This window comes from Anolis sagrei, chromosome 3 (genome assembly GCF_037176765.1).
Source record: "Anolis sagrei isolate rAnoSag1 chromosome 3, rAnoSag1.mat, whole genome shotgun sequence".
In the NCBI taxonomy this organism is placed as follows: Eukaryota; Metazoa; Chordata; class Lepidosauria; order Squamata; family Dactyloidae; genus Anolis; species Anolis sagrei.
Window position 1 is genome coordinate 255,238,945 of NC_090023.1, and position 25,130 is coordinate 255,264,074.

Below are 25,130 nucleotides of genomic sequence, written 5' to 3' on the forward strand. Positions count from 1 at the left end.
TATATATATATGTATATGTATATGTATATGTGTGTGTGTATATATATATATATATATATATATATATATATATATATATATATGTATGTGTGTGTGTGTGTGTGTGTGTGTGTGTGTATATATATATATATATATATATATATATATATATATATATATATATATATAATCTGTGTGTGTGTATACATATTCTATGGCATGTTCTATGTTCCTAATAGTTCAGAGTCACCTGGAAATCAGTTTAGCAGCTGAAAACAAATTGCCAAGCATAATACATGTGTATATGATTTCTTTTCTTAAAATATAAACATTATGGTTTCCCCATTTGGCCATAATCCAATAGGTTATTATCCTAACAAGTAATAATCCTCCATTTGGTTATGTGACCAGTGATTATCAAATATCGAATAAAAATAGCCACTAGGTGATATTCAGACACCTTTTACTATTGCCAAATATCTTGTGCCCTCCAACATAGCCCACAATTAATGAAACTTCAGTCTATGGGATGGATAATGTATATACTTTAGATCAGATACAATGCAGAATTTCTGCTTTCCCAATGGGAATACAATGTCTCCTGTAAACAAGATATTATCTGATTACAAATTAGTTGTGCATTATTGTAGTCAAAAACTCTGATCCATATACACTCTAAATAAATGTCCCCCCCCCCATAGAACCTATTTTTATAAGTAAATGTACAGAGGCCTCCTGAGAAACTCTGGATGAATCATGATGCCCAAAATGGTGCCCAACATGTCCACTCTAAGGGTGCCTCCCACACCCCTTGTGGTGTCTTTCTCCAGCCATAACATACCACTTACCTGGTCTTAAGCATTCTGACTGACATCAACCAGAGTATTGCTTCACTAAGGAAGCTGGGGAAAGGGGACCCCCTCCCCTTCCCCCTCTCCCATCCCACTCAAAATCAGGTATCTGGGATGGCAGTGAAGATAGTTGTAGCTTGTTGTGACAACAACTCAACTGTCTTTACTTCCCCTAACTCATAATTGTACCCATAGGGTTGCTAGAAAGATGAGAAGGTGAAAATCTCTCCTCCTCAGTTATTTTGGAGCAGTTGCTATCATCATTTCTATGATCTTCAGAGTGATTTGTTTTACTAAGTAGTGCCCAGTATGTACTCTGAATAATAGGTAACCTATATGTACATGCTTGCATATGGAAGAGCACATTTGGCCTCAACCAACACCAGATGTGACACTTGAGCTAAAATAGTTTGCACTCCTATAATTGCAATGAACTTCTGGTCTTGACCAGGCCATATAACTCCCCTCTCCTTCTCACATGACCAAAGTCAGAGTTCATGTCTACACTGGTAAAGAAAGGCAGATTTATCCTAAAGCTGATGCTTGCAGTCAAGAAAACATATCACTAATTCCATGGAGGATCCGCCTTTTTGGTTTTAACCTGTATTTACTCTGAGATGATGTTAGGGAAAGCTCCAATACTTTCTAGAATGTCTGGAGTTGTACTAAGTCCAATTCAGGCCAATTAGTTGTTTCCAGGGCAGCTGCTACACCATCTCCCTCCCCTGTTCAATTGACATAGAAGTTGAGTGCAAAACTTCCTTGTGGGTCACATGTCAGGGCACCCATTTCTGACCTCGGCAGAAGCAATAGCACACCAATCAGGCTTTCCACAGAACTTTCATGGTGGCGAGGAAGTAGTGGCAGGAGTGGAGCTGATGTGGGACTGGCCCAGCAGGCCTATATGAGTGATGCTGCAGAATCACACACATTCAGCCAAGTTCATGTAGTTGCATATATCCATGTTCTTCTAGCCCATTATGGTTGAACTGGTGCCGGTTTGAAGCATAATGGATTCAGAACCCTTCCAGACAGACTCTGCATCCCAGAATCTGGTCCCAGATTATCTGGCAATCTGAACTCATTTAATCCAGTTTAAAGCAGAAAACTTGAGATCAGATCCTGGGATATAGGGACTGTCTGGAAGGGCACTCAGTGGTCAGTGTAGACACACCGAGAATTACCACTTTTCCCCTTGGTTGCATACATCCATGTTCATACATACATACACACTGCCTCCGTTATAAATTCTGCAGCTGGTCCTCTGGAAACAAAGGTAATTTGGGAATGCCATCTATCCATGCATTTACCAAACTCTTCTACTGTCTAAATTATGACCATGGTTTTATCAAGCTTCTTAACACTGAAAAGCAAAGCACGAGAGGAAATCTTTGAAAGGAAAAAGAGCAGCTAAGATATGAGAATAGAAAAGAAAGCATGCCTGCGGAGGAGTAGCAAAAGGGTGGAAATGAAGTAGGAGATTCGGGTAAGAAGGTATGGTAGGGTAGAGAAGAAGAAGCAGTATAGACTGAGGAGAGAACACAAACTTGGCCTGGTCCAACTGTAGTAAATGGCATTTCCAGAACCCTAGTTTTCAAAAACCAGTACCTTGAACTTGGCTTGGAAGCTTGCTCTCTCTCTCTCTCTCTCTCTCTCTCTCTCTATATATATATATATATATATATAAGCAAATAAATGGCCACAGGACTGGGTTTTTATAAGTAGCTGTGTTGCGGCCTTTCCAATTTTCAGACAGTCTACAAGTGTTGCTCAATTAGAGATTCTTGCAGTAGTGTAATCATGTCCAGAATTGTGAATGTATTTTGCTAAAAATAGTGTCTGGTTGAAATGGAAGGGTCTTACCTAGTTAACATACCAGTAGGAATATGGAAGGAAATTAAATAAAGTCAATAAGATAACAAAAATTCCTAAGTCATTCTCCCTAAAAGTCAACTAAGACAGAAATGGAGACATTGTGGATCATCTGAGTAAGGGAAAATATCAATCTAAATTTTGGTTGTAGAAATGGTGAGTGATTTCAGAGTGATTTTTTTAAACTCCAGATGACCCTAAATGATCAAAACATTTCTAGGACCATTATGTGAGCTGTGACAGTGGAAAAAGAGAGCAAGTGATGTTTTCTGAGAGCAGTATCAGGAGGTGAGGACCTCCAAATGACCAGACCTTTATTATGTTTATTATGTTTATTTATATCTTTGTTTATTGGATTTGCAAATCAGACACAGCCCTGAGGGAGGCAGTTTTTATTTTTTGCAGTGGGCTGTATTTTTATTTTGGTGTGTTTGGCGTCATCCCCCCCCCCCCCCCCCAATTTCACATATGATTGCTCACCTCCCTCTATGTGCTGCTGCATATAAGTAGGTTCATCCAATATGTGACCTAGAAACCACTATTTGGAAGAAGGATCTGAGATAAAGAAAATTTATTAATGTGTAACAAGGAAAGGGAGGAGGCCAGGATGTGAGTGTCAATCAGATACTCATCACATTGTGAGTTAATATCTGTATCTGCATTTCATTCTAATTGATGGTTCTGTCCGCTGTTTGAAAAGCGTTAAATTGCCACTGCTTATGTGATGGAATGTCTATTGTCGAAGTATGAATGAAAACGAAGTCTCTTCCCTGCAGTCAGTTTAGAAATGATTTGTAGAGAATTGACTTTGAATGTTTAGATTAGAGGTCAGAGTTCTACTTTGAGGGCGCACATGTTGAGATAGAAATATGCCTGAAACTGCCACCATTATACTTTGCCATTAAGGAAACCATTTTGCTCAGAATACCAACCAGGCAGTGATTTTGATTCATTTAAAATGGGAGAGAGATGAAAGGGGAAAAGGGAAAAGTGGGAGGGGGGACTGCGCAGAAAACAGATCAAATCTGATTGGCAGGATAAATTCAAAGTAAGTTAATAAGTCATTGAAGGGCTGTGCATTTATCTGCAGGTGAAGAATAGAACATTATATCCAGATGGAAGGCTTTTATTGAAGCATTAAAGGGCATGGAATGTCACCCTGAAATTTCTGCCATTACCCAGCATTTCTTTCCTTTGGTAGATGGCTTTATAAAATGGATTTCTTACTCTGTGGTTCTGTCAAAAAAATAGAAAAAAGTACTATGTCTGTGAACAAGATAAAAAGCAAATCTACACAGAAATTAATATCTGTAAATCTTAAAACAACACAGCTTCACGAACCCTCCATGATTGCAAACCAGGGCTACTATTCCGTGATTTTTTTCCTGGATTGCAAAAACGAAAATGTATTTCATGGGGAAAAAAATAAGGGCTTTCAACCAAAAATTCCCAGGCTTTAAAATAACTCTTCAAACAGCTTCTTATAGCAGAAGCAGTTGCAAATGAAATAGGATACCTTCACAGATGTTGTGCAGTTCATTTCCTGGACATCTCTATTTTGCCCTACAATAATTATAATAACCTCCTAGGATTGGTACAAGAACATGGCCTGATGTAGCAACATCTCAACATTATTATCCCTGTTGGATATATCCCTGGCAATAATGCTAGATTTTTTTTGTCGTGTCAGGAGTGACTCCTGGTGTGAGAGAATTGGCTGTCTGCAAGGATGTTGCCCAGGGGACGCCTGGATGATTTGATGTTTTTATCATCCTTGTGGGAGGCTTCTCTCATGTCCCCGCATGAGAAGCTGGAGCTGATAGAGGGAGCTCATCCGCCTCTCCCCGGATTCGAACCTGCGACCTGTCGGTCTTCAGTCTTGCTGGCACAGGGGTTTAACCCACTGCGCCACCGGGGGCTCCATGCTAGATAATAATATAATGTCATCCCCAGGAACAATTTTTTGGATAAAGAAAGTTTGATGGAATTATAACAGAAGTGGGGGTTTTTCAAATAAAATTTTGTAAACTTATTAAGGAAAGGTAACATTATATGCCTTTGAACATACTACCTGAGGAATATGGGAGTTTTATTGCAACACATTTGACACTAGATATTGTTTAAATTAATTATTCAGGTAAATAGTGACTTTGGCCATCCATATTTGTGGGCTTAACTTTTGCAAATTTGACTATTCTTGAATTTAACTAATATGTTCTCCCTAGAAATCTCCAGATCCTCCAGGGTGGTTATCCTTCTTCCTTGGAGACTTTTAAACAGAGGCTTTATTTATATCCCACCACCATCTCCCTGGAGGGACTCAGGCCGGCTTACAAACATCACACAATAGTGCCATAAAACAAACATAAAATACGAGCAAAACATATTTTCATCACAATCAAATAATAACAAATAAACATAAAACAACACTTACAAAGGATAAAAGCCCAATTCAGCTTAAATAAAATACTCAATAAAACACAGTGATAGCTACTAGTTAGAGGATGGGCAGAAATTTACAGATAGTGTAAAGTGCAGAGTCAAAGTCAATTTATTTTGCCAGGCTAAGGTCTTAGGGGTTGTCAAAGTCCTACTTAAAAAGGAAAGTTTTCAATTCCCTCTGGAAACTTAGCAATGTGGGGTTGGACTGGATGGCCCATGTGGTCTCTTCCAACTCTATTATTCTATGATTTTATTATATGGACACTTTCTGTCAGACGCTGACCATAGAATTATGCTGCAGAACATAGAGATTTCTAGAGAGACCATTTCTTTAAGAATCTCTCAATTTTCTGGGGTGATTCTATGGCCAACTTCCCATGGATGCTGACAAAACAGTTGCCCTAGAGAATGTTGACATGTTCTCTGATGTAAAAAAAAAACCCAAGATTTTTCAAATTCACAGTTTTTCCACTTTCATGGGGATTCTGTGCCCCTTACCTTTGTGAAAGTGGAAGACCTACTGCACATATCTTTCTGCTGATTTTTTTGTTCTCTATCAACAGGTAAAAAAATGGCCTATCACAAAGTCAGTGGAGATCAGAGATCACAATACCTAGAAAATGATGACTTACAAGCCACTTCCCTTGAACTGGAATGGGACATGGAAAAGGAATTGGAGGAACCTGGCTTTGACCATTTCAGGATGGATGGGAGGGTCTGTGAGCCAGCAGAAGAAACTCAAAACACAGACATTGACCTGGAGCCTATTCAGCCATCAGCATCTCCGAAAGGGAGGTTCCAAAGATTGCAGGAGGATCCAGACTATGTGTCCCATTATGCAAGGACTCCACCAAAGAGTAATCACTGCAACTTTTGCCGGATATTTAAGCCATTTTTCACTGCTGTAAGTTTATTTATTTTGGGGATTTTGATAGGCTATTATGGACATGCACAGTGTCCTCCTTCCCCTACATTATCAGAACCAAGTGACTCTCATATCAGTCAGGAGATTATTAAAGAAATCAAAGCAGAAGATATTGAACAGATTTTCAGGTATGTACTTTTCCCTTTTAATTGATTGATTTTGGCAAGTTGTGATATATATAGTATTTCAACTCTGCTTTGATAATAATTGAGAAAGAATATATAATCAGATGACTCAATAGACTACTTCCGAATTGTAATCCATCGTTTCCCCTGGAGAGAATATACTGACATTTTAAATATATAACTTGCAAACAATCCATTGAAAATTAATGTTATTCTGAATTTATTAATATTTTTTTCAACTGTGATTTTACCAATAATATTACATTATTGAATAATTATTATAATTTTGCAGTATCTATGTATTGTATTTTTAACTTCTGGAAATAAGCTCTCATTATACTATGGAGTCACTTTTAAAAAGTAATTTTAGTTTAAAACAACAGTGGTTCCCAACCTTTGGTCCTCCAGGTGTTTTGGAACTTCAGGTCCCATAAATTCAAGTTATCTTACCAGCTGTTAGGAATTGTCAGAACTGAAGTCTAAAAACACCTAGTTACAATTGTGAAAATTTTTAGAACTACATTCTCTAAAGAAAGAAAAATGCCTGGAGAGTCAAAGCTTGTAAACCACTGCAATGCATTAGAAATGATTTATCATAAACAATACATTCATGTTCATTTCTTTCTACTTTTATTGTTAAAAGTATAATTTACTTTGCCAATTTAGAGTTCTTATTATGGCATAAATGGAAATGTTTCCAAATTTATTTTTAAACAGCCAGATAGATAGATTGTGGTATTGCTTGCATAGAGTGCTAGAAAAGACCATGGGGGTGTTTCATGCTGTATAAAAAGAGAAATTCTGGAAGAAAAGAAACCTACCTGCTCCTTTAAGTGCAATTGATTTATTTCAGCATGAGCTTTCATTGATTTGAAACCACTTCTTCAAATGCATGGCTGGGGAGTGATGGATCTCCACATCATTTGTGCTGACAGTTACTGGATTTGCCAATGGCATGTGAGAGCTATACTGACATTTTCTAAGCAGATCGATCTACTCTGACAAAATTTGGGTTTGGATATTTTTGTTTCCATATCAAATATTGAGATATCGAGATATTGAGAGAAAGAGAGAGAGAGAAATTCAAGAACCATGTGTTCCGTTCTCAGTTTTGTTTTCAGAAGTTCCATAAATATATTAAAACTTCTGATTCCCGTAGCAATTCATGACCTATAGAATTAAAATTTGATTCCCCCTTTCCTTTCTTTTTAATCTGAGACTTTTATATATTGAGCAAAAATCAAGTTTGAAAGCTTTTCTGAGACAGAATCTTTGCAGGTTTCTTATTTGAGGAACCCATAGCCATGGAAATGTATAGTTTTTCTACTGCTAGTATTCCAAAACTGCTAACTAAATTCTTCCTCTTTTTGTGACTATTTTGTGTCTCTGATGATATGGTATCTAAATATGTGATCTCCTGTTTAACCAGAAGACCAAAAAAACCCTTACTACTTTTGCTATGATATAGCCTCACCTGAACCTTATATTTAATAATGTATATGTGGATTGGTATCTTGCCATCTTACATTATTCAAATTCAGTTATTAATATTTTCACACTTTTTGGTATAATATACCTATTCTGGGCATAAAATATCTTCTCCAAAAGGAAAGTGGAAAAACATAGTTTCATGCAAAGTTAAATGAGAAAGGAAAAAAAGATGGTCAGCATTTGTTATTCAGGAAAATGAAAATATTCATCCACAAGAACATTCATATTAAAAACATATTTCTAGAATTTTATAATACAGATTAAAATTAAAACTGTTGCTCCCTCAATATGAATCATATCCTTAGGTTCAGAAATTGAATTCTTTTCTTACAAGAATGGTAGACTTGAATTTTTAGCTTTAAATCCTTCTGTAGGCTTCAGCCACTATACTTGACCATCACAAGTTATTCAGAAGGTGGGCACATTATTATAACCTTACCTCATTTTTTCAAGGTTACTGTAATTTCTTTCACGACAGACTTATCTATATAAAGAGAGAAATTATGATACAAATAAATGGATCTATGTGTCAGTTGCATATACTAAACCTACCATAATAACCTTCTTTTTAAAGGATACGTTTTGCAGAAAGCATCCCCATAGTTTGTGTTAGCAATTTAAAAGTTGCAAAACAAGTACTATTTGGGTGGAAAATCTTTTTTCTGGTGTGTCTCTGCATCTGTCTGTCCAACTGTCTCAAACATGCATCTGAGGGCCTGTCCAGACAATACCTTTATCCCAGGAAGTTCTGCAGCAAACAGGAGGGTGGCCAGGCACCGTTTCCTGAAAATGCCGAAGCTATCGCTACAAATGGCAAAAAACTTGAGATTTTCAGGTGCAGGAATATCTTAGCCGAAAAACCACATCTTCAAATGTCTGTATGTCCCTGCAGTTGGAAATCACAGGATTTTCCCCCTCTAGGTTTGTTCCTGGGCTTTAGATATTTGTTTCTGATTGGTTGGTTGAGCAGAACACAAAAACGTTGTTTTTGCGCCAGAAACTTAATGATGGAGGGCACATTTTCTCTGGCCAGGACAAATTTGTGGCCCTCTAGTCAATGTTGTACATCTTTTCCCAATAAGAGCAATCAGGAACAGACATGTTTAACCCAGGAACAACAGTCCGTCTGTACAAATGGCCCTACAGCTTATATAACCCAGGAACAAAATCTTACAGTGATTCACATCTTCACACAATGAAGCAGAAAGTGTGGATGATGGGGACAGAAATTCTGGGACCAACAGGTCTGTATGTGAACTGCTTCTGAAATCCTGGTATTTTTTGCCCCTGATTAAAACCAGTGATTTGGTGCTGTCTGGAAATGTCCTGAAAACTTGTTCTACATTTTGCTCCCTTCTCAAGACTTCTTCCAATCCCTACCATTCAGTTTACATAGGGAAGGACGCATTGCCTTGCCATTGCTTTGTATCACATTTTTATTCTCTTACAAAGGAAAGAAGGGAGGAAGGGAGAGAGGAAGGAAGGAAGGCAGACAGCTGCAGAAATATTTTTTGGTTTTCTGGTAATTTTTGGCTCATATTAAACTTTCTAATTAGAATGCACACATAGATAAGGTTTATTGTTTGTGTGTGTTTTAGGTGTCCCCCCCCCAAACAAAAAAGGATCACCCCACAAGGTAGTATCGATAATAGAGTTACAAAGGCTTAGAGACAGATGGATTGAAAAACATAACAAATGCTTTAAAGATCCAAAAAGAAATTAACAAGAAATTAACAATTATTGTTCCTACTAGTACTGGATTTTTTTTTCTGTCCAGTATTACAGATGCCACAATGAATAATATAGAGACAGAAGGAGGGACAGATGTTCTACTTACTTGTATTAATTTGCTTAAACCTCTTGTCACTGGGAACCTTGAAGAAAATTGCAGTGTACATCTATATTAAAAGTTTACAAGTAGGACTTGCTAAAATTCATTGCAATAAGCCATATTTCTTTTTGGAGATCTGATCTGCCTTTATGCATGTCTTTTAATATGCAATTGACCCCACACAGTCATGATGGTAGTATACAGAACCCTTGAGAAAGAGGAAAATCTGTGCATATCTTACAAGTTGATATCTCAATCTATCTTCCTAAATCTGTAGGCTAAGGAACACGAACAACACTTCCATCCTGCCATCATGGGGAATTGCCAATAAGGTGTGAAACTTATCCTATTTTATGACTTTCTCATGGTGGAACAGTGACTGCTAATCTTAATCACTGCTTCCCTCAAGAATGAAATTAGTGAAGAATCACACACACCCTAATGGAACAACTTTCTTTCACATCTCTACAGTTCACACTACCACGCTTTGTTGAAGGTCTCTTCTGCAATATAGCAGTGTAGTAGATTTATGTTTTCTCTGCTCACTTTTTTTCACAGCAGAGAAACTTTTAAAATATAAAACAGTTTTGTGGGTTTTGCTGTCTAATAATTATAAGGGTTAACACAGCACACAGGGTTCATAGAATAACAGAACTAGGAGTAGTGGGAGATAACCCAGTGTTATCTAATTGACCCCCCACCCACGTCCAGCCAATGCAAGAATCCAAAACTAAATTAATTCTTAAGGGTCATAATGTCTTTTTTTGTGTTATTAAAACATTAAGCACTTCTGTAAGCAGTGTCAGCTGGAGCCCAAGAGTTTCCTTAACCATGTAATAACATAAAAGATATTGATCCAAATTGAAGAGAAGGAGGCTTAGTGAAGGCTACCTGTAATAGCATATCATGTTCAGAGTATCACCAATCAATAAAGATGGCATCACTTTTCAGTGTCCTCTGTTTAGGCACTGTATGCCCTTTGTAACATCTATTGCGGCTGCTTGCTACTTAATACAAGGTAGCAACAACCAGGCCCATGTGCAAATAGCTCCTGAACTTTCTTCTAAAGAAGAAATAATCATAGCAACCCACAAGGGAAAATAAGCACATGTCATTTCATCTTAAAACTCACCATGGGGGAAAAGTCTCATTGTTATGAGATGGCATGCATTTTTTAATATACTCAAATGATGTTTCGTATGAGTAATAAGCTCTGAAAACTACATCCCAGTGGGGGAACTTCAATTTCTGTAGTCTTGTATTAGCTCTCTCAGTCTTCAAACATGAATTCCTGAATCTAAAGACAAAAATCAAATTCTGAACCTAAATCTCCCCTACCCCTCAAAAGTATCTATCTATTAACTGATCAATGGATTGATCAATTGAATCTGCCATTCTATCTATTTATACCTTAGAGACCATTGCTTAATAGAGTGAGCAAGCAGTGTGACTGCTATACAATTGATTTGATGCACAACTGTATAATAGGCTTTGGCGGTTTTGTTCGTTAATTTCGTAATTCGTTATTAATTCGTATTTAAATTAGCTTACGATCCAATATTGAGCCATGCAGGAATAGTGTGAAGAGTAAATTAGATTCGAAACAATTTTTTCAATTTATTTTGTAATTATTTTGTAATTATTTTGTAATTATTTCGTAATTATTTTGTAATTATTTCGTAATTATTTTCGCATGTCTGGTGCAAGTTTTATAGTTGTTGTTTGTTTTATCACACCAACAGTCAACAACAGAGGGAGAGGGAAGCTTCAGAAGTTCCCCCTGTCCCATTTGGAGGTTTTTTTAGCATATTGCACAATCGCGTCCGCCATTAACGAATCGATTCGTAATTATACGAAATTTCGTATATTTCGAAATTTTTAAAAGGAAAATTTCGGAATTATTAAAAAAAAATGAAACGCAAGGGCCCCCTAAAAACGAAACGAGTTTAGAACGAATTTTTTTCCGTGGTTACCCAAGCCTACTGTATAACCTTCAAGAACATACTGTCCTTGTGTGATAGTAGCATAAGAGTAAAATGCCTCCAAAAGAGTCACAACTCAGTGGTAAATTATGGATGCCTTACACCCAGCTGGAAAATTGCCACTCTTCTATGGTGCCCAATTATGGAGTGGGATCCCATGTTACTCAATGGAACAATTTGTATGGTGCCCCATTGCATATCGTCATAAATCTCTAACTCGATCTTGTATGTATCTCCATTATTCTAAAGCTTATTGAAGCAGATTTGCAGCCCCACCTTGAAACATAGACAACACAGTCTTTCCTATGCTTTCATTTTACAAATAATTTCTATTCTTTTTCATCTTTATTTCCCACCAATGTCTGAGGAATTATTCTGTGTAACTTTAGATAATGCACTTTCAATATTCTGAACTTGAGTTGCTCTCATGTAAATTAAAGTATCATCATTTGTTCACTTTCCCTCCCGATCCTCAGTTCTTACAGAATCAGCAGTTCTGTTTAGAAATCCCTTGGGCAGCCTTTGGGAGATTTTGGAACAAAGCTTTCACAATGAAAACTCTCTTCAATTTAATTAAGAGACCCCAGTAAGCGCCTCAAAAATCATCAAAGATTTGCTGCTGCTGAATTAAGTGTATTGACTTCTATTCTGTGACCCTCGGAGGGGATGGATGGTTCTTCCGTTGACCTTTTGATGATTGCTTGGTTTTGAGAGATGTCAAGGTTGCTAATATTATTAGACATTTAGTTAAGAAAGTCCTGTTCAGCAAAGAATGCTATTGTAGCATGAAGATTAAGGTTGAATAGACCCACTGAATACAAGGGACATTTACTTAACATACAACAATGAATTCAGTAGACCTACTCTTGTTGGAATTAGCAAATAGGTTTTGTGCATATATATTGTCATTTTATCTGAAATTCTTCCTCTACAAAAATCTATTTTTAAAATATTATTTAATTTTTTTTTGAAAAATACCATTCTAATTTTTAAAAAGGTGGTCTTGTTTTTATTGTGCATCATGTTGCAAAAATATGTCTTTAACGCTAATATTTTTTTCATTCTGTCAATTAGCAAATGTGTTACTTGCTTTATGTAAACAAATCAAATGCAAAAGTCTCTAAGAAGACATACAGGACATACAGCTAAGTCCCTATAGCTGTATGTCCTAGGGCCATTATATATTTCAGCTCTTACTAGTCAGACTTGAAGGTTGTTAATAAGGCATTCAAGGCTGCTGCCAACCTGCAGAGAGTAACTAGGCTTCAATCTGTTGTAGTGAACAGAACTATTTTTATGCTATTCTCATAACAGTAATGACAAAAAGGGAGGCCATTAAGAAAAGGGGTTTTTTTTTGTGTCAATGCCTCCCCCATTCCTGGTTCTTTGGGAATCGATTAGGGGATAATGAAATTGACGTCTGAACAGTAATCCATTTCAATGAACAGTGTGTTTCACTAGCCTTACCAAGAGGAGGCTGCTTGTTACAGTTCATTTCACACGGAAAGCTGATGGGTTTCCTGGGGTACTTCAGCATCAGGCTGAAATAATCACTACCAAAATAGATTATATTCAAAGGCAAATCACTTTTAAAAAATACCCCCAAAATACATTCCACAGCCAGGAAAGTGTGAAAACTTTCAAACACAGAGGGAGAGAAATAGAGGGAAAAATATAGAGAAATTTGCACAGCTTTTCTATTACTCCCCATGTAGTCATGTAACACTTCACGATGGACAGCCAAGATTGGGTGGAGGTCTGGAGAATTTGATTTTTGAAAATTTGAAATGTGATCCATACCTCCTGAACAAAGGTGCACATTGAACTGAATTATATGTACAGACATTGCCATATAATTCTAATCTGTATTCTGAAACTGAATTATATGACAGGGTAGATCTAGCTGTAGAAATACAATAATTTTAGCCTTTCTTGAGGCATAAGACTGTGTGTGTGTGTGCATATATCTAATTTCTGCATCTCAGTTACTAACATCTTTGTGTAACATGTACAGCTTTAAAGAACTATTTTTTTAAAACACAGCTCCCATGGGAACCTAGCTATGCTGCCTGTAGAATCTAGGAGTTCTTAAAGAATGATTTACAATTGCTATGTAGGGGAAAGATGTGTTTGTATGTACAGTTTCCTCATGTGTTAGATCTCAGAGTTTTAGATCTGAATGACACTCAGATTGATGACCACTGTATTCTCCTGAATTACATCACTGGACCTGACAGGTCTGTGTTCTTTGCCAGCATGATTCTTCTTATGTTCTTGAATAGCTTTCCACTCAGAATATGTTTTACATGCAAATGTTCTTGAAAAACAAAAGAGATTTGGAAAATTCATGGATAACATAACCACCAGAAGTTCACTAAACATAGTGGCTTCTTATTATCATATCATCAGGACATGCCCCCAATGAACATTAAACTGAGAATTAGTTTACTCTGACCCATACATCCTAGGGCAGATGAATGCACACAATTCTGAACAGAACAGACACAATAAGATAAATGATACTCTGGTGGCATGACTAGCATACATTGAAATTGAAAAGAATGCCACATTAAACCCTGTCCTGCACCACACTGCTGTGGGAAGACGCTTCTTGCACCTTGCCATTTTGCTTTCTGCCTTCCATGGCAAAGATAACATGGGGCAGAGACTAGTACAGATAACACATTTTTCATCCAACCTTTTCTCCACATCACTAGATCAAGGTTGGGAGTTTTTGCCAAGGGAAGGGGAATTCCTTTGTAGCACCCTGGTTTTTTTTTTTTTTTTTTTGAGGCACATGACAACGTACTCCTGACTCCCATGCCAAATCCTGAATCTACAGCCTCCACACATATATGTGAAGAACTGCTGCAACAATTTTTCTTCTCCTTTAAAAAGAACAGGTCTTCCTAAGGTAGCGGAGGTGGTGGGTGGTATAGAGGGCTGTGGTTCATTTCTGCTTTTAGCCCATGTGCCAGGGGTGCTCAAACCTTTTAAATAGAGGTTGAGTTTGTGGCCTCTCAGACTTTTGGGGGGGGGGGGAAGCGGACTATAGTTTGCAAAAAGCATGAACAAATTCCTATGCACACTGTATATCTTATTTGTAATGCAAAAACATGAAAGAACAATACAACATGTAAATGAATAAACAACTTTAACCAGCATAAATTTACCTGTTTATGAATGGGAAGTGTGGACCGATTTTTGGTTGATGAGATAGTCAAGTTAATTAGGGTTGTTGTTGTTGCAGTCGTTGTGTGCCTAACTCTAAAGTTTAGGGCAGGGGTGGGCAAATGACTTTTGAGGGCTCCATTTGGTTTGAGGACCCCTGCCTTGGAATACTGGCCCCATGTCTATTGCTGCTGACATAAAAGAAATTAGCATTTTCCAAATTTGATGGTATGAAATGAGTTGAGGCAGAATGATAGGCTAGACAAGCCTATATTCCCTTCAATCAGGGTTTTTTCTTATGATCTTAAGTTGTTCTCAAGATCATTTGTTCAGATCAGTTGTTCTCCACTAATTCTATATTTGTATTTGTGATAGTTAATTTCAAAATGCAAAATGAAAACCACAAGTGTATGTCTTTTAAAGGAATGTTGGGAAATGCATAGATAAACAAGCAGTCAGAGGTTAACTAGACACAATGGCTATACATTATTTTTAGAAGAGAATATTGTTGAACCAGGCCAATCTAGCTAGAGCTGACATGAATGCCTACACAATGGCAGAGTTGGCAACAAAGACATTATTTTTCTTTGACAACATCAGGTATTTTTCAAATTCAAAAAATTCTGAAAGAACTTCAGATGGAGAAAATTATGCACGCATCCCTAAATGATACCCCTCATCTAGCCACCTACTGTGATAAACTTAATCTTTTCCTCATACTCCCATGGACATCCTTTTGTTAGCATCAGTTAACTTTAGGGATGCTTGTTATAAATCCATTCATCTTCTCTTTTGTCTTCGGTAGATCACTGAGAACAAAATGTCAAGCAGCTCTTCAAAATTTCTATTCATCCTATCAGTTTTTTAGTGATGGATAAACAACCACTTGCTTTGCTTTTCTCAAATATGATTTCCATGTTACTTATAAAAAGAAACAACGTATTTTATATTATAGCTATGTGATGATCCACATGAATGCATCTGAAGATCAAGCATTTTTAAGGCTGGTTGCGATGCTGTATTTATAACGTGTGTGTGTTCTGGAACTCTGTCACTAATTTTTGGAGCAACATTGGTTCCAAGTGCCAATGAGATAACATAAATAGCATAAGCTGTATAAATATAATGTGTAGGGATAGCAACATATCTGAACCACTTATACCAATTTGGTATATAATATAACACCTTCATGCCACCATCACGGAAGTGCTGCCATTGAAATATATAATAGTCATCCAGCTATTTCAAATGAGGATTGTGATATAACATATTATAGGTTTTCCTTGCTACAAGAGCATCTTTAAACACACAGTTTTGTTGTTAGCAAAGTTGATGACCTTTTAAAAAGTACACATTAGGCTGTGCAATCCAGGTAAACTGCAATCTGTTTTGGTGTCCCAGATTTCAGTGGGGGTCCCGATCTGATTTTCAGGAGCCTCCTGAATTCAAGAGGAGTTTTTCATCTGGGAAGCCAAAAGATTCATTTTCTATCCAGACCATAAAGCAGTGGGGCGGGGCGGGGGGACTTCCTTAGATTAAAACCATCACAGTTAAGATACCAGTCTTTCTGTGAAACTTTCCCTTCTGTTTGTAGAGGAGACTGGGTTCAATGCTTCTTTAAAGCTGTTTCCATTCTAGAGGAGAGAGGCACATGTGAGGTACTCTCTTCCTGCAGCACGTAGCTTTCCAAGGCATTTTAAGGAGGCTTCCCCACTTCCCAGAGGAGGAAGAGTGATCGAACAGCAGCTATCCTACTCTGGGCTAGAAGTATCTTACCCTGGACTTCCTTTTAAAAAGCCCTCTCTTTTATCTGATTTGCAGGACCTGTAGTAGTGCTCTCCCCTCTTTCACACATCACTCTCCTTTCTGCTTTGGGTTTAATGCTTATAGTTAAAACCGTTTCTACTCTAGAGGAGACAGAAATGCAGCACTCTCTCCCTGCAACACACAGCTTTCCAAAGCATTTTAAGGAGGCTTCCCCACTTCCCAGAGAAGGGGAAAAAAGCCAAAGGGATTTTGACCTGCATAAATAGGAGCATAGTGTCTAGATCTAGGGAAGTAATACTATCCCTCTATTCCGCTTTGGTTAGACCACACCTGGGCACCACAATTCAAGAGAGATATTGACAAGCTGGAATGTGTCCAGAGGAAGGTGACTAAAATGATCAAGGGTCTGGAGAACAAGCCCTATGAGGAGTGGCTTAAGGAGCTGGGCATGTTTAGCCTGAAGAAGAGAAGGCTGAGAGGAGATATGATAGCCATTAGGCCTGGGCGGTTTCGTTTCGTTAGTTCGTAATTCGCTAATAATTCGTTAATTTTTTCAATTACAAAACGATAACGAACCATTCTGGAGCAATTATTTTAAAAAACGAATTTTTAAATACGTTTTGTAAATGCTTCATATTTTGTTATTGTGTTCGTTTCGTTATTGTTTTGAGGTCGTTTCGTTATTATTTCCGCATGTCTGGGCCAGTTTTATGGTTTAATTAGTGAAAAAAATTATAATATCATACCAACAGTCAACAACAGAGGGAGAGGGAAGCTTCAGAAGTTTTTGGAGGTTTTTTAGCGTATTTCGCGGTCGCGTCCGCCATTAACGAATCGATTCGTTATTGTTTCGGAAATCAATTCGTTAATTTTTTACCATTTACGAAATTTCGTAAATATCGAACTTTTTAAAGGGAAAATTTTGTAATTATTTTAAATATCGAAACAAAAAAAAAACCCAAATACAAATAGATTTTAGAAACAAATTTTTCTGTTGTTACCCAGGCCTAATAGCCATGTATAGATATGTGAGAGGAAGCCACAGGGAGGAGGGAGCAAGCTTGTTTTCTGCTTCCTTGGAGACTAGGACATGGAACAATGGCTTCAAACTATAAGAGAGGAGATTCCATCTGAACACGAGGAAGAACTTCCTGACTGTGAGAGCCGTTCAGCAGTGGAACTCTCTGCCCCAGAGTGTGGTGGAGGCTCCTTCTTTGGAAGCTTTTAAACAGAGGCTGTATGGCCATCTGTCAGGGGTGATTTGAATGCAATATTCCTGCTTCTTGGCAGGGGGTTGGACTGGATGGCCCATGAGGTCTCTTCCAACTCTTTGATTCTATGATTCTATGATTCTAAGAGTGATTGACCTAGAAGTATCTTACCCTGGACTTCCTTTTTAAAAGCCCTCTTTTTTTCTTGATTTGCACGCCCTGGAATGGTGCCTTTCCCCCCTAGTGCTTTTCCATCTAGCAGCTGCCTCCCACCCACACTCCACTTGTAACCAAAGGCAGCTGGTTTTCAACAGCCACTGTTCTGTTGTGGCTGGAAAAAACATGGAGGCTGTGCCCTTGCCATTATAGCCATCCAAATAAGCTGAACCAGCCCGATTAGCCAAAGGGAACCAGCCAAATCAAATCCATGCACAAGCCTAGTATACATTGAAATTAAAGCAATGCATGAGGTCAGAAGTACACAGAGAAAAATTATACAAGAAACTAGAAATGAAAAAAAAAAACTAGAAGTGATTTCTATAGTCCTTTTTTGACTAACCAAGAAAAAGAAAACTCTAGCATTAGCTTTTGTCAAATCCAGTTGGTTTCATGAACTGCAAGCAGACCTGAGTCCACAAAATCTTATGCTACACTTTTTTCTCTATTAGTCTCAAAGGGGTCACAAACTTTTATTAAAAGTCTGTTTATTTTGAAACAAACTGACACACATATATCTTCATATCCAAGGAGCTACTGATGCTAATAATCTTCTATCACAATTTCAAAGGGTGTGTGTATTTCTGTTTGAACTATAGTTGGAAGACCATGTTACTTAGACTGGATCTGCCTTTTAAAAAAAAAGAATAATTGAAATCTTCTTCATTTCATTGATGTGTTTGAAACCTGCAATACCCTAATCACTGCAAATATTCTCATTCGGTACTGTTTGTAGCAAGGCACATAATTTTAAGGCTACCCCTTGTCCCTGTGGTGCAGTCCCCTCATACGTATAGAATGGGCAGACTCCCTCTTGGGGATTGGAGAAGTGAACCAAGGCAAGTGCTTGCCAATAGCCACAAGTGTCTCCACAAGTGGCTTGATGGCTTTCAAATATTAAATTCAAAAGAGGCTTTATTTTATCTAGTATCTAGTATTCCAAATCTAATTTTGCTGATTATGTGGCAGCATAAACTGAAGGCAGTGATGTACAAAATTAAAGTTTTGTTTGTTTTAGAATATAATGATTTATACTTTTCTCCTGATTTCAAACTTTAACTAAGTGCCTAAACTGTTGGGGGGAGGGTGTCTTGTCCCATATATGTTTATGTTAAAAAGCTTAAACACTGTCCAGTTAGGCAAAAAAAAGGATCATACATTTCTACAAACTATTAATGCATTTTAATCTACTTAAAAACACATAAAAAACTCCCTTAACTTGTGATATTGCATCTGTGAATGTCCTGTCACCCACAAGCCATATGCTCACCACCAATGTGCTATTGCTTGTCAGATACTTTCCACCCCCTCACATTTTTGGAGTCCTACACAGGTTTAAAAATAGGCATTTATTGAAATACTGATAGATTAGATGTCCTGGATGCCATGCAATATTCTCTAATAAAGTAGTAAACCTATATTTTCATATTACTGATCACAAAGAAATCCAAATAAATGAGTTGGCACTGCAGACTTATACACTTCTTGAATTCACTTTTCACCTAACATCTGCTTTGGGGGGTTCATTGGGCTAAGACAAATTCAGCATAACTAGTAGCCCAGAACCTGAATCTGCCAGAACCGTGTCACACATATGGCTGTTAATTTTCAAGGATCTCACTTCAGAATGTCAACACATGGCTCCCTTTTATATCTTTTCTTCTTCCCAATCTGTCCTAGTAAGAGTTCAGGCGGTGGTGTCTGATGCTTCCAAGGACTGCTCTCACCAAGTGTGAACATGTCCATTCCTCCCGGATGGGCCCAAATGAACCCAGAGGTTGCGACTCTTGCCTAATCAAGGAGAATGCTGACAACAGGCCTTGTCTGTTAAGGCAATCACTTTCCAAGCAGATAGAAAATACTGACCTTGATAGACCAATGGACGGAAATATAAGACACATTCCATTAACCAAGACCCTTTTATCTGAACATGCCGTTTTAACAGTTTTCAATCAATTTCCAATCCATCCTCAAAGGACAGATTATTTTGATTATGGGGATATAAAACACAATTATGTCTAGTTCTGAGCTGAATGGCTGTCTGTGGGAAAGTGGTGAAACTTAACCCCAGATCTGAAATAAACATATGGGTCTTTTCCATTTCCCATTATGAATTCTCAATTGAAATACATCTTCTGGATGGATACCTCCAGGAGTATAATAAGTAAAACCACCTTCCTCATTCAGTTTAACAGAAAGAAATTCTATTTTTCTCTCCCCCCCCCCCCCCACCTCCTGCCACCCAATGCTATAATTGAGGTCTTACAAACTCAGGATCATGACTTCCTTTATTGCACCAATTCAAATTTTATGTGTTTTCTTCTTTTCCTTCCTCATTTCATTTTTGGCTCTCTCTGCACCCCACTAGAGTGACTTGGGTGAATTGTGAATTGGTAACTTGGGAGGGATTTTGATACTCATCTATTCCAACTCACTCATCTACTCCAACTCACTTTGTGTGTGACATGTTCCTAGGTAAAACATTATTTCATGTGCTTCTTCTATACCTCCCATATTTTACTTTTGTAATCTTAAAATATTTTGGGCACATGTAGGTTTGTAGTTATAGGAAGGGAGGAGGAATAAGGGGTATCAGCAATGGTAAGAGAACAACCTCTTCTACTACACCTGGGAGAAATAGGGTAAATGGCAGGCCTCGTGACATGTGCTACTCTGTTCTCTATCACATTTCCACTGATCACCACCCCACAATTTCTACTTGAAGTGACTGTTTCAATCTGTCTGACAGTAGGGCTAGCTCTCCAAATGCTGGTCCACTTTTTGAGGACCAGCAATTCTACCAGTTATATTAGAATTGCTGGTCCTCAAAAAGTGATTCTATCTCAAGTTATAAGATGCATGCTAATATTTTCCTCTGCTCCTTCCACCTTTGCTGTTCTTGCTTCTTCTTCTGTGAATTGGGTTTGTATTGAAATACAACCCCAGCTATTGTATCACTGCAAACCACCTGCATCTGCTGACATATTCAAAGAATTTGGGATGGAGGCCAGTTTTGTGCAGAGCTCCTGCCTACTGCTTATGTGCTTGACAGTAACATCTGGCAAAACAGATGCCAAATTGGAGAGAGCCATAATTATTTCAGGAGGAGGGGAAAAGTTGTCATGCATAATTATTATCACTCTCCTATCACAGGTATTAAAAAACAGAGCAGATCATTTTGTTCTTCACCAGCAGCATACCTTGAGGTGGTGAGGGAGTGAGTGCTTTGTTTTCTTCTTCACTGCTTTAAAGTTAAGCTAGCTTGATATCAGATGATGCACACACACACACACACACACATTAAATCCTTTTTCTGGGAAGATGAGAGAAAAAAAATCTCTAAAACCACAAGAGGAGAACACAGCATTTTTTTGAATAGCTCCTATTCCAACACAGATCGCAGGAGCTATTGTGAGAACTGCCAAATCGTGTAGGGGAGTCCATAACAAGTGAAAGCATGTGATATAGTCCTCCGTCAGATATGCACCATGTCCTGGAGCCACTCATAAACAAAAGTGATCAGATGTGGTGCCAGCAAAAGGAATGTGCCTTCGCCTTGCTTTTCTCAGCAGTAGTGACCTTTAGATTTTTCTTGCCGCTTGTTCCCTTTAGCATCTCTTTCTCTCGCTCCTTCGCTCCTTCTCTGTGTCCCTTGCAGGCTAATAATAGAATATGGCAGGTGTGATTGAACATTCATGTGTATTTACAGAGGTGCCATGAAGCAAATATTTAGACTGTCTTAAAGCAGTCGGGGTTCTGCTTGGGTTTTTTACTTTAACTATGTGAGGCAGTTTGAAACACTGCACCTAACTTGCAAAGACACTTTGGAGTTACACAATGTCAATTTGGGTGATTTCAAATAACTAAGCTTGCATTGTTTTAAATCTATATATTATAATTTTAGATATTAAATTAAACTAAAAAAATCATATGCAAAGAAGCCCAGTTAAAATTAATAGGTCTATAATATACCTAATTCTGGACTTAACCAACTAACGAGGAGGGTGTACCAATTATATAATATGTTCAGAATAATTGAAAATACTGTACTGAGCTATACTTTTATCAGTTGTAAGTGACGAGTTATTTTGGTTGCTCTTTTACATGTCTCATATCTTTCCAGTCTTTATATATAGTACCATCAAGGCACCCTAAAAGAATAAGGCAACAGATAAATGCTTCTTTTTTCTAAAATTGAAAGAAATTGGTATTAAGGAGATATTAATGTTGTCATGGAAATATATTTTGCATGTTTTGTTCAGAAAAACAGTTCAACACAGACAAAAAAAAAATTATGTTCACCTCATAGCTGGCTTGATCCTTACAAAACGATGTGTGGCCCCTTCATAAGAGTGAAAGTGCTCCCTTTAAGCTTTAATGCAATGTAGCAATTCTCACAGCTTCCAGGAAAATTTGGTCCATTGCTGTTAGGGTTGTGCATGGATTTGTTTTTCAGAACAGGGTCTGGCTCTTTCAGCTCTTTTGACCAGCTGTAATATCACAATAGCTGCTGCCATTTTTTTTACCACAACGGACAACGCGCATGTCAAAAACAGCTGCTTTCCATTTGCATGTGCAAGTGCGATATACCTCCCACAGCCGACCCAAGAAGTACACTCACACGAGGTTTGGGATGAACAATGGCCACAACTCATTTATTGATAACAGGAACAAGGGTTGGCAGCCAAGCATGGGTCCTGGATCATGATCGGGCAGCCCAATACTGCCCGATCCCGCACACTCACCAGGGTGCCGCCGGCACAATACCAGGCAAACGCAACCTGGCACCCCTGGGACCACCGGGTGTCCCCCCCTAACCGCTAGGGGGGGGATACCAAACCGGATCCAGGGCCCATGCCCCACGCCAACAAGGAGTTGTGACAAGGAGCATAACACAAACAAGTAACTGTTAACAAGCAACCATTACAAGGTAAACACAACCCAGGTTAACATCCAATAAAATTGAACTACATGCAGGGTGGGTGGGATGGATCAGCTGTTGCAGGCTGAGTGCCTGCTGGGAAGCCCAGGGCAGCCTTATGAAGGCTGCCCACGAGGAGGGAGAGGCCAGCTCAGGCCTCACCTGCGGTGGGCATTGGCCCCTTGACCCGTCGGCGGGAAGCCTTCCCGCCATCAGAGGGGGCTTCTGGGAGGAAGAAGCCCCCCCTTAGGCAAGAATGGCGGTGGGGAACGCCCTGCACCGCAACTTCTTTGGCCCGGTAAGTCTGGCCATGCCTTTTATTTCGGCTACACATGGAGCGCAGAGAGGCAGCTGCATGTGTGCACAGGTTTCCCTGTGAGACTATGAGCCTTGCTGCCTGCCTGAGCCAATCAGAAGACAGCTGCTCATGTGCTAGCGAGCTGTGTGTTCTATGAGCCGCCGCAAACTAGCCTCCTGCGAGAGCAAACTGTGCCAGCACGTCCGATGACGTAGAAGACTCCGCCTCTCTCTCCGCCTCTTTCTCCGTGCCACTGTGGTTTTTCCTTTGCTAGGGCAGCAATGCCAGCGTACTCTCGTTGTTGAATTCTGCCAACAGCGAGAGTACGCTGGCATCGCTGCCCTAGCAAAGGAAAAACCACACTGGCACGGAGAAAGAGGCGGAGAGAGAGGCGGAGTCTTCTACGTCATCCAACGTGCTGGCACAGTTTGCTCTCGCAGGAGGCTAGTTTGCGGCGGCTCTATCTCAGTGCCTTTGCTGCTCTTAGGATTGCTTCACTTGCTTTTGGACTCAATTCCAAACTTTTCCTTTGGAAATTTCATTTATATTTCTTATTTTAATATCTTTCATTCCTTCTCTTTTTTTACTATTTCACTAGGGAAGTGAGGATGGGTGTACATTTTTTGGGGGGCGGGGGAGGCTGTGAAATGGCATTGAGGGTTGTTTGTTTAAATATTTGGGTGGTTTACTGAACAGAAGGGATAGCCTGACTCCCTTGAGTCCCCTCGGGGATAATTTAATTCCTCGTCAGGTCTATCTTAAGGATATTAGAGAAAAAGACACAAGAAAAAGTGGTTTCTTAAGTCTGATGTCTTAACCCAGGTCTAGATGAAGGATATTGGAGTAAAGGACCACATAAAAGGTAGTTTCTTAAAATTGATGCCCTAAAAATGATGAAAAGGAGAGCCTTGGGCATTCCCCCATTGCTGCCAATGAGCCAGATCTTCCCGGAGTGAAAAAAGATCTTTTGACTGGAGAAGGAGTGGCTTAAAGAGCTGGGCATGTTTTAGCCTGAAGAAGAGAAGGTTGAGAGGAGACATGATAGCTTAGTTATGTATAAATACGTGAGAGGAAGTCATAGGGAGGAGGGAGTAAGCTTGTTTTCTGCTGCCCTGGAGACTAGGACACGGAACAATGGCTTCAAACTACAAGAAAGGAGATTCCATCTGAACATGAGGAAGAACTTCCTGACTGTGAGAGCCATTCAGCAGTGGAACTCTCTGCCCAGGAGTGTGGTGGAGGCTCCATCTTTGGAAGCTTTTAAACAGAGGCTGGATGGTCAATTGTCAGGGGTGCTTTCAATTTGATTTTACTGCTTCTTGGCAGAATGGGGTTGGACTGGATGGTGAAAAGAAAAATAGGTTCCCTAAAACTGTGGAGATCAAAATCCACTGATTGTGGTAATGTGAAAATATCTAAATTAACTCAATGTAGACATTACAAATACGCATATCAACAAAACACAGACCTGCCACATTCACATTAAGCAGAAACAATTGATTCTTCTCTTGAAGTATGAAACAAAACCTTCATGTGAGTAAGAATAGTCCTATAAATGTCCTATTCTTTATTGCACGCAAGTAGACTCCAGTAGTCACAATAGGTATCCTATTCCCTTCATTACACACGAGTTGACTCCAACCTGCAACCGGTTTTGACTCACAAGAACCTTCATCAGGCGGTTGGGTCTACAAACAACACATATCATGAATACACACATACAGTTGAACAATGTGTTACATCAAGTTTGTAAATATAAATACAGACACTCTACTTACTCATTTATCGAAAAAGGCTCATATATATATATATATATATATATATATATATATATATATATATATATAGGCTCAACTTTTGAGGTAAGTAATTCACCAGCAATGTTCTTAAGAGGTGGATCCTAAGGGGACATACACAGTGGCTAAAGGTAGTATTGCATTGTGACATGAATTATATGCCATACATAAAGAAATATATCTATGAAATGAAAATATAGCAATATTCACAGCTAGTCTTCGTTGGTCAGTATACTCTGCAAAGCGTTTTAT

The 25,130-nt window shown here is 38.6% G+C and overlaps 1 protein-coding gene across 3 annotated transcripts in view; it reads left to right on the forward strand.

The window, feature by feature from the left end:
- NAALADL2 (N-acetylated alpha-linked acidic dipeptidase like 2) overlaps positions 1 to 25,130 on the forward strand; it is a 972,343-nt gene that overhangs the window by 486,025 nt on the left and 461,188 nt on the right. For all 3 annotated transcript variants that reach the window (XM_067466051.1, XM_067466050.1, XM_060767493.2), the window contains one exon: positions 5,708 to 6,197. In XM_067466051.1, coding sequence (XP_067322152.1) covers positions 5,716 to 6,197 — 482 coding nt within the window. In that variant the 5' untranslated portion in view covers positions 5,708 to 5,715. The remainder of the gene's footprint in view (positions 1 to 5,707; positions 6,198 to 25,130) is intronic.